This window comes from Crinia signifera, chromosome 4, assembly GCF_055691185.1.
Source record: "Crinia signifera chromosome 4, ASM5569118v1, whole genome shotgun sequence".
NCBI lineage: Eukaryota > Metazoa > Chordata > Amphibia > Anura > Myobatrachidae > Crinia > Crinia signifera.
In genome coordinates, this window is record NC_139220.1 from 336,708,474 (window position 1) to 336,723,389 (window position 14,916).

Genomic DNA, 14,916 nt, shown 5'->3' on the forward strand with positions numbered 1-14,916 from the left:
TGGAGGATGGTTACAGGGGTGCACACTGCAGGAGCGGGGGGGCTGGGGGATGGCTACAGGGGTGCACACTACAGGAGCAGGGGGCTGGAGGATGGATACAGGGGGGCACACTACAGGAGCGGGGGGGCTGGAGGATGGTTACAGGGGGGCACACTACAGGAGCAGGGGGGCTGGAGGATGGTTACAGGGGTGCACACTACAGGAGCGGGGGGGCTGTAGGATGGTTACAGGGGTGCACACTACAGGAGCGGGGGGGCTGTAGGATGGTTACAGGGGTGCACACTACAGGAGCGGGGGCTGGAGGATGGTTACAGGGGGGCACACTACAGGAGCGGGGGGGCTGGAGGATGGTTACAGGGGTGCACACTACAGGAGCGGGGGGCTGAGGGATGGCTACAGGGGGGCACACTACAGGAGCGGGGGGCTGAGGGATGGCTACAGGGGTGCACACTACAGGAGCGGGGGGGCTGGAGGATGGTTACAGGGGTGCACACTACAGGAGCGGGGGGCTGGAGGATGGTTACAGGGGTGCACACTACAGGAGCAGGGGGGCTGGAGGATGGTTACAGGGGGCACACTACAGGAGCGGGGGGCTGGAGGATGGTTACAGGGGGGCACACTACAGGAGCGGGGGGATGGGGGATGGGTACATGGGGCACACTACAGCAGTGGGGGCTGGAGGATGGATACAGGGGGCACACTACAGGAGCGGGGGGATGGGGGATGGGTACAGGGGGCACACTACAGGAGCGGGGGCTGGAGGATGGTTACAGGGGTGCAAACTACAGGAGCGGGGGCTGGAGGACGGTTACAGGGGTGCACACTACAGGAGCGGGGGCTGGAGCATGGCTACAGGGGTGCACACTACAGGAGCGGGGGGCTGGGGGATGGCTACAGGGGGGCACACTACAGGAGCGGGGTGCTGGAGGATGGTTACAGGGGTGCACACTACAGGAGCAGGGGGCTGGAGGATGGTTACAGGGGGCACACTACAGGAGCGGGGGGCTGAGGGATGGTTACAGGGGTGCACACTACAGGAGCGGGGGGCTGAGGGATGGTTACAGGGGGCACACTACAGGAGCGGGGGGCTGGAGGATGGTTACAGGGGGCACACTACAGGAGCGGGGGGCTGAGGGATGGTTACAGGGGTGCACACTACAGGAGCGGGGGGCTGGAGGATGGTTACAGGGGGCACACTACAGGAGCGGGGGGCTGGAGGATGGCTACAGGGGGGCACACTACAGGAGCGGGGGGCTGAGGGATGGCTACAGGGAGGCACACTACAGGAGCGGGGGGCTGAGGGATGGCTACAGGGGTGCACACTACAGGAGCGGGGGGCTGAGGGATGGTTACAGGGGGCACACTACAGGAGCGGGGGGCTGGAGGATGGTTACAGGGGGCACACTACAGGAGCGGGGGGCTGAGGGATGGCTACAGGGGTGCACACTACAGGAGCGGGGGGCTGGAGGATGGTTACAGGGGGCACACTACAGGAGCGGGGGGCTGGAGGATGGCTACAGGGGGGCACACTACAGGAGCGGGGGGCTGAGGGATGGCTACAGGGAGGCACACTACAGGAGCGGGGGGCTGAGGGATGGTTACAGGGGTGCACACTACAGGAGCGGGGGGATGGAGGATGGTTACAGGGGGCACACTACAGGATCGGGGGCTGGAGGACGGTTACAGGGGGACACTACAGGAGCTGGGGCTGGAGGATGGTTACAGGGGTGCACACTACAGGAGCGGGGGCTGGAGCATGGCTACAGTGGTGCACACTACAGGAGCGGGGGGCTGAGGGATGGCTACAGGGAGGCACACTACAGGACTGGGGGGCTGGGGGATGGCTACAGGGGGGCACACTACAGGAGCGGGGGGATGGAGGATGGTTACAGGGGTGCACACTACAGGAGCGGGGGGCTGGAGGATGGCTACAGGGGGGCACACTACAGGAGCGGGGGGCTGAGGGATGGTTACAGGGGTGCACACTACAGGAGCGGGGGCTGGAGCATGGCTACAGGGGTGCACACTACAGGAGCGGGGCGCTGAGGGATGGTTACAGGGGTGCACACTACAGGAGCAGGGGGGCTGGAGCATGGCTACAGGGGTGCACACTACAGGAGCGGGGCGCTGAGGGATGGTTACAGGGGTGCACACTACAGGAGCAGGGGTGCCTATTGCCCAGCGAGCGCTGGCACAGTTATTATACAATAATTGCCTACTTTTGAAAACTAGTTTCAGGGAGATTATAGTTATTTAGAATTTTGCAAAGCACCCCATTGAGCGTGTCATGCTCTACCCAAAGGGCGTGTCCAGTTTCATATATGGAGAGATTGTGAATTGAGATTGTGAACGTAGCACCAAGAATGTGTGTTATATCCAAATGTAGATGAGCCCAAAGCAGTTAGTAAGAGCTACTATACTTGGTAAAGTGCTGGGAAAGGATTCAGTATTGAATACCGGCGGTCGGGATCCCGGCGTTCAGAATCCCGACGCCGGAATCCCGACAGCCGAAATGCCGACAAGGGGGGGACGTGGATCGCCCCCCCTTGCGGGCTCGCTGTGCTCGCCACGCAGCGGCCCAGTGCCTCGCTACGCTTGGCACACTAATTTATTCTCCCTCCAGGGGTGTCGTGGACACCTACGGAGGGAGAATGTGTCGGTATTTCGGCGGTCGGGATTCCGGCGTCGAGATTCTGAACGCCGGGATCCTGACCGCCGGGATTGTAACTGCATCCCCTGGGAAATGGTGCTGATGATTCAATGTAAATCATTCCTTTTTTCCCAAAAATGTAACAGTGTAATGTGGGCTAGGGAACATGAGAGAGAGAGGGAGATTGCTGCTATGTCAGGGAGTCTCCTGCAGAATGCAGGAGGGGAGGTAACTATGATGTAACAGTGTAATGTGGGCTAGGTGACATGAGGGAGATTGCTAGACTAATGAGGGAGAGAGGGAGATTGCTGCTATGTCAGGGAGTCTCCTGCAGAATGCAGGAGGGGAGGTAACTATGATGTAACAGTTTAGTGTGGGCTAGGTGACATGAGGGAGATTGCTAGACTAATGAGGGAGAGAGGGAGATTGCTGCTATGTCAGGGAGTCTCCTGCAGAATGCAGGAGGGGAGGTAACTATGATGTAACAGTTTAGTGTGGGCTAGGTGACATGAGGGAGATTGCTAGACTAATGAGGGAGAGAGGGAGATTGCTGCTATGTCAGGGAGTCTCCTGCAGAATGCAGGAGGGGAGGTAACTATGATGTAACAGTTTAGTGTGGGCTAGGTGACATGAGGGAGATTGCTAGACTAATGAGGGAGAGAGGAAGATTGCTGCTATGTCAGGGAGTCTCCTGCAGAATGCAGGAGGGGAGGTAACTATGATGTAACAGTGTAATGTGGGCTAGGTGACATGAGGGAGATTGCTAGACTAATGAGGGAGAGAGGGGATTGCTGCTATGTCAGGGAGTCTCCTGCAGAATGCAGGAGGGGAGGTAACTATGATGTAACATTTTAATGTGGGCTAAGTGACACGAGGGAGATTGCTAGGCTAATGAGGGAGAGAGGAAGATTGCTGCTATGTCAGGGGGTCTCCTGCAGAATGCAGGAGGGGAGGTAACTATGATGTAACCGTGTAATGTAGGCTAGGTGACATGAGGGAGATTGCTAGACTAATGAGGGAGAGAGAAAGATTGCTCTATGTCAGGGAGTCTCCTGCAGAATGCAGGAGAGGAGGTAACTATGATGTAACCGTGTAATGTGGGCTAGGTGACATGAGGGAGATTGCTAGACTAATGAGGGAGAGAGGAAGATTGCTGCTATGTCAGGGAGTCTCCTGCAGAATGCATGAGGGGAGGTAACTATGATGTAACAGTGTAATGTGGGCTAGGTGACATGAGGGAGATTGCTAGACTAATGAGGGAGAGAGGGAGATTGCTGCTATGTCAGGGAGTCTCCTGCAGGAGGGGAGGTAACTACGATGTAACATTGTAATGTGGGCTAGGTGACATGAGGGAGATTGCTAGACTAATGAGGGAGAGAGGGAGATTGCTGCTATGTCAGGGAGTCTCCTGCAGAATGCAGGAGGGGAGGTAACTATGATGTAACATTGTAATGTGGGCTGGGTGACATGAGGGAGATTGCTAGACTAATGAGGGAGAGAGGGAGATTGCCGCTATGTCAGGGAGTCTCCTGCAGAATGCATGAGGGGAGGTAACTATGATGTAACAGTGTAATGTGGGCTAGGTGACATAAGAGAGATTGCTAGGCTAATGAGGGTGAAAGGGAGATTGCTGCTATGTCAGGGAGTCTCCTGCAGAATGCAGGAGGGAGGTAACTATGATGTAACAGTGTAATGTGGGCTAGGTGACATGAGGGAGATTGCTAGACTAATGAGGGAGAAAGGGAGATTGTTGTTATTTCAGGGAGTCTCCTGCACAATGCAGGAGGGTAGGCATTGATGCCTTATACCCAGCGTGCCCTGGAACAGTCCTTATAGTCAGCGAGTCCTGGCACAGTTCTTATACCCAGTGAGCCCTGGCACAGTACTTATACCTAGCAAGCGCTGGTACAGTCCTTATACCCAACCAGCCCTAACACGGTCCTTATACCCAGCGAGCACTGGTACAGTCCTTATACCCAGCGAGCACTGGCACAGTCCTTATACCCAGAGAGCACTGGCACAGTCCTTATTCCAGTGAGCACTGGCACAGTCCTTGTACCCAGCGAGCCCAGGCACAGTCCTTATATCCAACCAGCCCTAACACGGTCCTTATACCCAGCGAGCACTGGTACAGTCCTTATACCCAGCGAGCACTGGCACAGTCCTTATACCCAGCAAGCACTGGCACATTCCTTATACCCAGCGAGCACTGGCACATTCCTTATACCCAGCGAGCCCTGGCACATTCCTTATACCCAGCAAGCACTGGCACATTCCTTATACCCAGCGAGCCCTGGCACAGTCCTTATAGTCAGCGAGTCCTGGCACAGTTCTTATACCCAACGAGCACTGGCACAGTACTTATAGTCAGTGAGCACTGGCACAGTCCTTATACCCAGAGAGCACTGGCACAGTCCTTATACACAGATCGCACTGGCACAGTCTTTATACCCAGAGAGCACTGGCACAGTCCTTATATCCAAGCAGCCCTGACATGGTCCTTATACCCAGGGAACACTAGCACAGTCCTTATACCCAACGAGCACTGGCACATTCCTTATACCCAGCGAGCCCTGGCATAGTCCTTCAATTTAGTGAGCACTGGCACAGTCCTTATACCCAGCGAGCACTGGCACATTCCTTATACCCAGCAAGCACTGGCACATTCCTTATATCCAGCGAGCCCTGGCACAGTCCTTATACCCAACCAACCCTGACACAGTCCTTATACCCAGCAAGCACTGGCACAGTCCTTATACCCAGCGAGCCCTGGCACAGTCCTTTTACTCAGCTAGGACTGGCACAGTCCTTATACCCAGCAAGCACTGGCATAGTACTTATAGTCAGTGAGCACTGGCACAGTCCTTATACCCAGAGAGCACTGGCACAGTCCTTATACCAAGAGAGCACTGGCACAGTCTTTATACCCAGAGAGCACTGGCACAGTCCCTATACCCAGCGAGCACTGGCAATGTCCTTGTACCCAGCGAGCCCAGGCACAGTCCTTATACACAGCGAGCACTGGCACAGTCCTTTTACCCAACCAGCCCTGAGACGGTCCTTATACCCAGTGAGCACTGGCACAGTCCTTGTACCCAGCGAGCACTGCCAAAGTACTTATAGTCAGCAAACACTGGCACAGTCCTTATACCCATTGAGCACTGGCACAGTCCTTATACCCTGCGAGCACTGGCCCAGTCTTTATACTCAGCGATCACTGGCAAAGTCCTTATACCCAGCAAGCCCAGACATAGTCCTTATACACAGCGAGCACTGGCACAGTCCTTATACCCAGCGAGCCCTGGCACAGTCCTTTTACCCAACCAGCCCTGAGACGGTCCTTATACCCTGCGAGCACTGGCACAGTCCTTGTTCCCAGCGAGCACTGCCAAAGTACTTATAGTCAGCAAAACCTGGCACAGTCCTTATACCCATTAAGCACTGGCACAGTCCTTATACCCTGCGAGCACTGGCACAGTCTTTATACTCAGCGATCACTGGCACAGTCCTTATACCCAGCAAGCCCAGACATAGTCCTTATACACAGCGAGCACTGGTACAGTCCTTACACCCAGCATGCTCTGGCACAGTCCTTCTATCCAGAGAGTACTGGCATAGTCCTTATACACAGCGAGCACTGGAACAGTCCTTATACAAAGTGATCGCTGGCACAGTTCTTATACCCAGCGAGCCCTGGCACAGTCCTTATACCCAGTGAGCACTGGTACAGTCCTTACACTCAGCATGCTCTGGCACAGTCCTTCTATCCAGAGAGCACTGGCATAGTCCTTATACACAGCGAGCACTGGAACAGTCCTTATACAAAGTGATCGCTGGCACAGTTCTTATACCCAGCGAGCCCTGGCACAGTCCTTATACCCAGTGAGCACTGGTACAGTCCTTACACTCAGCATGCTCTGGCACAGTCCTTCTATCCAGAGAGCACTGGCATAGTCCTTATACACAGCGAGCACTGGTACAGTCCTTACACTCAGCATGCTCTGGCACAGTCCTATCCAGAGAGCACTGGCACAGTCCTTATACCCAGAGAGCACTGGCACAGTCCTTATACCCAGCGAGCACTGGCACCTGCCCTGCAATAGTAATAGTCCCTCTGGTGTCAGTCTGGTCCGATCTAGGCACAGGGTGATTGTATTGTGGATCTATGTGGTCAGTAGCCCCTGAGTCTGCCTGCTGGGCACAGATCAGATCACTGGCCCTGATAGGATTGTTTGCGTCTGTTTGCTGGGAAGTGGCGTAATGAATATAGGAGACAGCAGGAAGACAGAGACTGGCAGAGCGGCTGGGAATTCCGTCCGTCCCTGGCTTTCCTTTCATGCTAATCTGATGTTGTTGTAAACAAGACCAATGATGGCGTTCACTGCGGCAGCTTCGTGCCGACTGTGCCGACAGGCCGTCCCCGTGCCGTCCCCAACCTGCGTTCTACACAGGTGTGTCAGACCCGGCTTCACAAACACCGCAAAACACCAGAAAATAGATTTATTTCACCTAAAAAGATAAATACATAGAAATCTTTACATTTCTCGTTCTTTAACTTAGTATCAAATATAAAATATCTCGATCGCGTTTTGACCTCTTTCTTTTTTTCTTTTTTGACCGTTAATGAAACACAAGCAGAACTGTCCAGTGGTGCGGTACAGGTGCAGCGGGTCTGCGCTGCGTGGAGTGACATCATGGTGGCGGGGCCGCGTCATCTGCGCTGAGCCCTCTTGCATACGGACAAGAGAAGGGTTTTGTATTTCCCTTGTAGAAAGTTTCTGTAAACAGTGTAGAATTGCTGCGCACTGCGCACAGCGAGTGTCCTGGCTTCTCTCTGCGACGTGTGCGTTCCGGCCTGCAGGGGAAGTGGGGGAGGAAGACAGGTTACACACGGAGACGGTGCTGCAGTGTATATATATATATATATAGATTCCTATGCGGAAACTGGACCCTTCAAACTCAGATCATATTGTAGTTGGGGGCTATAAATAGGACGTACAGGGGATGTTCTGTGCTCTGTAATAATCCTGAGATTCCTGTGCACCAGTCTCAGTGATTGTAATGCGGACGCCTGTAGCCGCACGTTCACTGTCCTCCTGTATCCAGTAATGGTCCCAGCATGTCCACCTGTCATACGGGTCCGTTATGTCATTCTGTCATTGTTACACCCCCCCCCGGGACTATGGCCCGATTCAGACAGGATCGCACTGCCCTATAATGTGCTCACTGTGCGATGGATGTGTACGACTGCGAATCTATCCACAGCCACACGAATATGTCACAGGGTCACCACCTAACGATTCTTACACTGGGCACTGGTCATCACAGGCTCAGGGTGCAGCAGCCCTGGACTTACTCAGCAGTGCAATGGAATAAGGCATATCCGGCCTGGAGCTGACTTCACACACCCTCCCCTACTCTGATCACGCCCACCTAGCATTATCCTGGACACGCCCAGCATTCCTCCACGGACACTCCCAGCGTTTCCCCCGGACACGCCCAGCATTCCCCCACAGACACTCCCAGCGTTTCCCCCGGACACGCCCAGCATTCCCCCACAGACACTCCCAGCGTTTCCCCCGGACACGCCCAGCATTCCCCCACAGACACTCCCAGCGTTTCCCCCGGACACGCCCAGCATTCCCCCACAGACACTCCCAGCGTTTCCCCCCGGACATTCCCAGCGGTTCCCCCGGACACTGCCAGCGTCCCCCCACGGACACTCCCAGCACTTCCCCGGACACTTCCAGCGTTTCTCCCGGACACTCCCAGCGTTGCCCCCCGGACATTCCCAGCGTTTCTCCCGGACACTCCCAGCATTTCAACTTGGACATTCCCAGCGTTTCCCTCAGACACTGCCAGCATTCCCCCACGGACACTCCCAGCACTTCCCCGGACACTCCCAGCACTTCCCCGGACACTCCCAGCGTTTCCCTGTAAACTCCCAGCGTTTCCCCCGGACACTCCCAGTATTTCCCCCGGACACTCCCAACGTTTCTCCCGGAAAGTCCCAGCGTTTCCCACGGACACTCCCAACGTTTCTCCCGGACACTCCCATCTTTTCCCCGGGACCCTCCCAGCGTTTCTCCCGGACAGTCCCAGCGTTTCCCCCAGAAACTCCCAGCGTTTCCCCCGGACCCTCCCAGCATTTCCCAGGACACTCCCAGCGTTTCTCCCGGACACTCCCAGCATTTCCCCCGGACCCTCCCAGCGTTTCCCCGGGACCCTCCCAGCATTGTTTCCTAGGCACACCTGCGTCTTTCTTAGCACTCCCACTAAATGTCCGCGTACCACCCCCAGACGCCTACTTGTGGTCGATCACCTTGCAAATGGCGTGTCTATAGAATGAGTTGCAGGACAGCCTTGCATATGTGTGCAGTGTATCGATAATCCGATGCTGTGCAAATTCGCAGTGGTGCAATCAGGTCTGAGTTGGGCCCTATGACCGGGATCAGCTGGAACTGTATCAGCTACCTGCAAGACTCTCACATAGGTATATAGGTGCCCCCATAAGGGTATATAGGTGCCCCCAAATCCCCCCACATATATACAGTAGGTGCCCCATTGCCCTAACAAAGGTATATAGGTGACACCATTGCCCCCATAAGGGTATATAGGTGCCCCCACAAGGGTATATAGGTGCCCCCACAAGGGTAAACAGATGCCCATATTGCCACATTACGGGGAACGAGTGGGCAGCAGCGGCACAATGCTCACCTGAGTGCGGAACCTCTCCAGTAGGTTCTTCAGTGTCCGCGTGTTGCTGGAGAATACTTGTGAGGACCAGTCCAGGTTGCATTTCAACAGGAGCGTCTTCACCTTGGGGGCAGCGGTGAGGAGCAAGGCAAGACCTTGCTGGGCCTCATCCTCCTGCTGCGGAGTCTAATGGGGGAAGCAGACGTAGGAATTACAATACTATTATTATTATTGTTTATTTATATGGCGCCAAAAGGGTTCCGCAGCGCCTCAGCGTGATTAGCATGGCATTCGGCCGGAGAGGAGAACATGGGGGCATGTGGGCACCGTATTCTAGGCCTGTATTAGTGTATCCTGCAATGGTTTGCAGAGAATAATCCCCCAGATGTCTGTATAGGCTGCAATGTTATGTAACTCCATACTCCCCCAGCCTTTACTGAGATTCTTATAGAATCTTGTCTGCTGGTCTTTGATGTGGTGACGTCAAATGCCTTCCTGTCCCCATGTCACTGTCATCAGGTGGTAATTATCTCCATCCCACCGCCACCTCCAGCTGGTATTCTTACGTAAAGTCTCCCATTTACGCCAAGCTTTCCTGGCTGGTATTGTGGGGCGGGCAGGGGGCACCGCGAGTCTCTGATGTTATTGTTTCCATGTCACTAGGGGATCACTACAGAAGACTGGCCAGTAACAGAGGATGTATGCGTGTGTCTATACGCCATATGGTGGGACATTCCTAGAGGGATCGGGTACCGTATAAGTCTTGCATATATCGCAGAATGAGCCAATCACAGGCATCAGAGTGGCGCCAGGCTGCGACTTTACCCCACACAGGACCCGGGCTCACACATGTGCACAGTCACAGCGGACTCGGAGTTAGAGATAGAGGGGGGGGTTCCACCACCTGTAATGTGGCAGGGCATGCTGGGATGTGTAGTTTCACAGCAGCTGGAGGGACACAGGTTATATTAGATAATTACATGTCTATGTACCTGCAGCTTCCGCCATTCCGCATTCATACTCGGCTCCGGCACAGCGACGTCTTCGCCGAAGTCACACGGGATGTTCTATATGGGAGAATAAGCATGAGAGCAGGGGATACGGTCAGTAGGTCTACAAGCAGATGTCGACATGCAGGAAGGTCCACATGGGTCATTAGGTCGACACAAGCATGGGATACATCGGGCAGCTTCGCATCCCCCATAGAAACCTATGGGGGATACGGACAGCGGAGCTGCAGGGGGGGGGGATCGGAGATTCCTGCTGTGGTCCCACTTAATACATTTAGGTGATACTTAGTATTTGCGGTTATTTGCGGGATTTAACCGCAAATATTACTTGATAAATTGGCCCCTTATACACTTATAAATGCCCACTGAGGAGCAATGCCATGACATCTTATAATCAGTCCCCTCTGTGCACCCTCTACATACCCTCTGTGCACCCTCTGCATGCCCTCTGTGCACCCTCTGCATACCCTCTGTGCACCCTCTGCATCCCCTCTGTGCACCCTCTGCATACCCTCTGTGCACCCTCTGCATCCCCTCTGCATCCCCTCTGTGCACCCTCTGCATACCCTCTGTGCACCCTCTGTGCACCCTCTGCATACCCTCTGTGCACCCTCTGCATACCCTCTGTGCACCCTCTGTGCACCCTCTGCATACCCTCTGTGCACCCTCTGCATACCCTCTGTGCACCCTCTACATACCCTCTGTGCACCCTCTACGTACCCTCTGTGCACCCTCTGCTTACCCTCTGTGCACCCTCTGCATACCCTCTGTGCACCCTCTGCATACCCTCTGTGCACCCTCTGCATATCCTCTGTGCACCCTCTGCATGCCCTCTGTGCACCCTCTGCATACCCTCTGTGCACCCTCTGCATACCCTCTGTGCACCCTCTGCATCCCCTCTGCATCCCCTCTGTGCACCCTCTGCATACCCTCTGTGCACCCTCTGTGCACCCTCTGCATACCCTCTGTGCACCCTCTGCATACCCTCTGTGCACCCTCTGTGCACCCTCTGCATACCCTCTGTGCACCCTCTGCATACCCTCTGTGCACCCTCTACATACCCTCTGTGCACCCTCTACGTACCCTCTGTGCACCCTCTGCTTACCCTCTGTGCACCCTCTGCATACCCTCTGTGCACCCTCTGCATACCCTCTGTGCACCCTCTGCATATCCTCTGTGCACCCTCTGCATGCCCTCTGTGCACCCTCTGCATACCCTCTGTGCACCCTCTGCATACCCTCTGTGCACCCTCTGTGCACCCTCTGCATACCCTCTGTGCACCCTCTACGTACCCTCTGTGCACCCTCTGCTTACCCTCTGTGCACCCTCTGCATACCCTCTGTGCACCCTCTGCATACCCTCTGTGCACCCTCTACATACCCTCTGTGCACCCTCTGCATATCCTCTGTGCACCCTCTGCATACCTTCTGTGCACCCTCTGCTTACCCTCTGTGCACCCTCTGCATACCCTCTGTGCACCCTCTGCATACCCTCTGTGCACCCTCTGCATACCCTCTGTGCACCCTCTACATACCCTCTGTGCACCCTCTACGTACCTTCGTCATACCCTCTGTGAACCCTCTACATACCCTCTGTGCACCCTCTGTGCACCCTCTGCATACCCTCTGTGTACCCTCTGCATCCCCTCTGTGCACCCTCTGCATCCCCTCTGTGCACCCTCTGCATCCCCTCTGTGCACCCTCTGTGCATCCTCTGCATACCCTCTGTGCACCCTCTGCGTCCCCTCTGTGCACCCTCTGCGTCCCCTCTGTGCTGTCTCTATGTCTATGGACAGCCTGGCGAGCAGGTCTGAATTACCACCTATGTCTAATGACAGCCTGATGAGCAGGCCTGAATTACCCCCTCTGTGGACAGCCTGGTGAGCAGGCCTGAATTACCCCCTATGTCTATGGACAGCCTGGCGAGCAGGCCTGAATTACCCCTATGTCTATGGAGAGCCTGGCGAGCAGGCTTGAATTACCACCTATGTCTAATGACAGCCTGGCGAGCAGGCCTGAATTACCCCCTCTGGACAGCCTGGTGAGCAGGCCTGAATTACCCCCTATGTCTATGGACAGCCTGGCGAGCAGGCCTGAATTACCCCCTTTGTCTAATGACAGCCTGGCGAGCAGGCCTGAATTACCCCTATGTATATGGACAGCCTGGCGAGCAGGCCTGAATTACCCCCTAAGTCTATGGCCAGCCTGGCGAGCAGGCCTGAATTACCCACTATGTCTTTGGACAGCCTGGCGAGCAGGCCTGAATTACCCACTATGTCTATGGACAGCCTGGCGAGCAGGCCTGAATTACCCCCTAAGTCTATGGCCAGCCTGGCGAGCAGGCCTGAATTACCCCCTATGTCTATGGACAGCCTGGCGAGCAGGCCTGAATTACTTCCTATGTCTAATGACAGCCTGGTGAGCAGGCCTGAATTACCCCCTATGTCTATGGACAGCCTGGCGAGCAGGCCTGAATTACCCACTATGTCTTTGGACAGCCTGGCGAGCAGGCCTGAATTACCCACAATGTCTATGGACAGCCTGGCGAGCAGGCCTGAATTACTTCCTATGTCTATGGACAGCCTGGCGAGCAGGCCTGAATTACCCCCTATGTCTATGGACAACCTGGCGAGCAGGCCTGAATTGCCCCCTATGTCTAATGACAGCCTGGTGAGCAGGCCTAAATTACCCCCTATGTCTATGGACAGCCTGGCGAGCAGGCCTGAATTACCCCCTTTGTCTAATGACAGCCTGGCGAGCGGGCCTGAATTACCCCTATGTATATGGTCAGCCTGGCAAGCAGGCCTGAATTACCCCCTATGTCTATGGACAGCCTGGCAAGCAGGCCTGAATTACCCCTATGTCTAATGACAGCCTGGCGAGCAGGCCTGAATTACCCCCTATGTCTATGGACAGCCTGGCGAGCAGGCCTGAATTACCCCCTTTGTCTAATGAGAGCCTGGCGAGCAGGCCTGAATTACCCCCTTTGTCTAATGACAGCCTGGCTTCCCAGTGTACACATCTCCATCCCAAGGCCTTTGTAGCGATGACCTACATGCAATATTTATCTAACCTCTGACAGTATGGAAAGGGGCGTGACCCCACACCGCGACCTGTGACCTGTGACGCCTGTCTGTGGCTCCTGCTACTCACCATTAGCTTCTCCTGTTCTATAGCAGCTCGGATTAGAGGATCCACAAAATTGCAGGTTGTGGGGGCGGCGGCAATAAGCTTCACATTAACAAGCAACATTTGTAGCAGGATAAGTAAACCTGTAACATAAAGCAGCACATGTCACTGGTGATCACGTGTGACCTGTGTCATGTGTGTACTGACATGTGACGTGTGAAGTGACACATATAACAGATTCCCCAAAGGTGTCAGTGACAATATCAATTGGAAATGTATACGGGTCTAATGGTCAACTCAATAAAGGCTGACATACATTGCGTCGACCACTGAAGGTAGACAGGGCTTAAGTCGACATCTGAAAAAGTTTGACATGGCTAAGGTCAACAGGGTCGGAACGTCGACATAAGCATTAGGGCGAGGCGTCCATTTGTGGCGTGCCTTTGGAAGGAAGAGACCCGCTGACATCATGGCGAACAGGGGGGAAATCCATTTGATGGTGAATGGATTTCTCTCTGTGTGCACGGCCAAGAACCAATTCACAGCCATGCACAGCGATCTACATCAGGCAAGCTGGCTGGTTACTAAGCGACAGAGCAGCAGCACAAACACATGGCAGGTAATAGCATATACAGTACGAGGCAATGCCACACAGCAGTGGTAGAACAGGAGGATGGTAAACTATACAACCCCATAGAAAGTAACCAAGAAGGTGTTCATTATTCAAGGACCAGCTCAAAATCCCGAGGGCAGTAAAGGGAAATGGAGGTGTAGCATGTAATTGAAGGCAGGTAAAGAATGATAGATTGATAGAATAGATTAGTAAAAAAAAAAAAAAAAGCAACTGGGAAAAGGTCATAAGAGAATACATGATTCATTGACTGATTATTTTTTTTTTATAAATTAACATGCGTGAGGCCTAAATTAACATGCGTGAGGCCTAGAAGTTTGAGAGCTATTGTCTGTTTTCAGCACTGTGAAAATTCCATGAAACAAATAATAAAATGAGTGACAATTAGTAAAGAATTTAGATCAATACGGAAACCAATACATTTGTTTGTCTCTGCAAAACAGAACATTACCAATGACCCCAAAAACATTAAAAGAAATGTTAATTAATTAATTAAAAGAAAATTTGTGCAAGATGTAATTGTCCCACCCGCCCTTATGCTGTATGTTAAAAAAAGGACATTCACAGTTTAACAAACCAATCACTTCAGTGACATGAAGTGCTTGGTTTGTTTGAGTGCCCTCAAAACAATAGTTTGGAAGGACTACCCCCGTTCATTAATGATGAGGTTGATGATGACGTTTTTGGTGTCAGACATTACAAGGCCAAATTGCTGGTAGCTGATATTGGACTGCTTGGTAATATTTTACAAGAAATAGGAAAAAATGGCTGTGCGCTACAGATCAGAACGCTCCGAAGACA

The 14,916-nt window shown here is 53.9% G+C and overlaps 1 protein-coding gene across 1 annotated transcript in view; it reads right to left on the minus strand.

The window, feature by feature from the left end:
- Window positions 1-7,199: 7,199 nt before the first annotated feature.
- The window catches only part of EPO (erythropoietin), a 44,790-nt gene continuing 37,073 nt past the window's right edge, over window positions 7,200-14,916 (minus strand). The window contains exons 2-5 of the mRNA XM_083180080.1: window positions 13,509-13,627; window positions 10,339-10,413; window positions 9,368-9,532; window positions 7,200-7,505 (exon numbers count right to left, since the gene is read on the minus strand). Coding sequence (XP_083036206.1) covers window positions 7,362-7,505; window positions 9,368-9,532; window positions 10,339-10,413; window positions 13,509-13,627 — 503 coding nt within the window. The 3' untranslated portion in view covers window positions 7,200-7,361. The remainder of the gene's footprint in view (window positions 7,506-9,367; window positions 9,533-10,338; window positions 10,414-13,508; window positions 13,628-14,916) is intronic.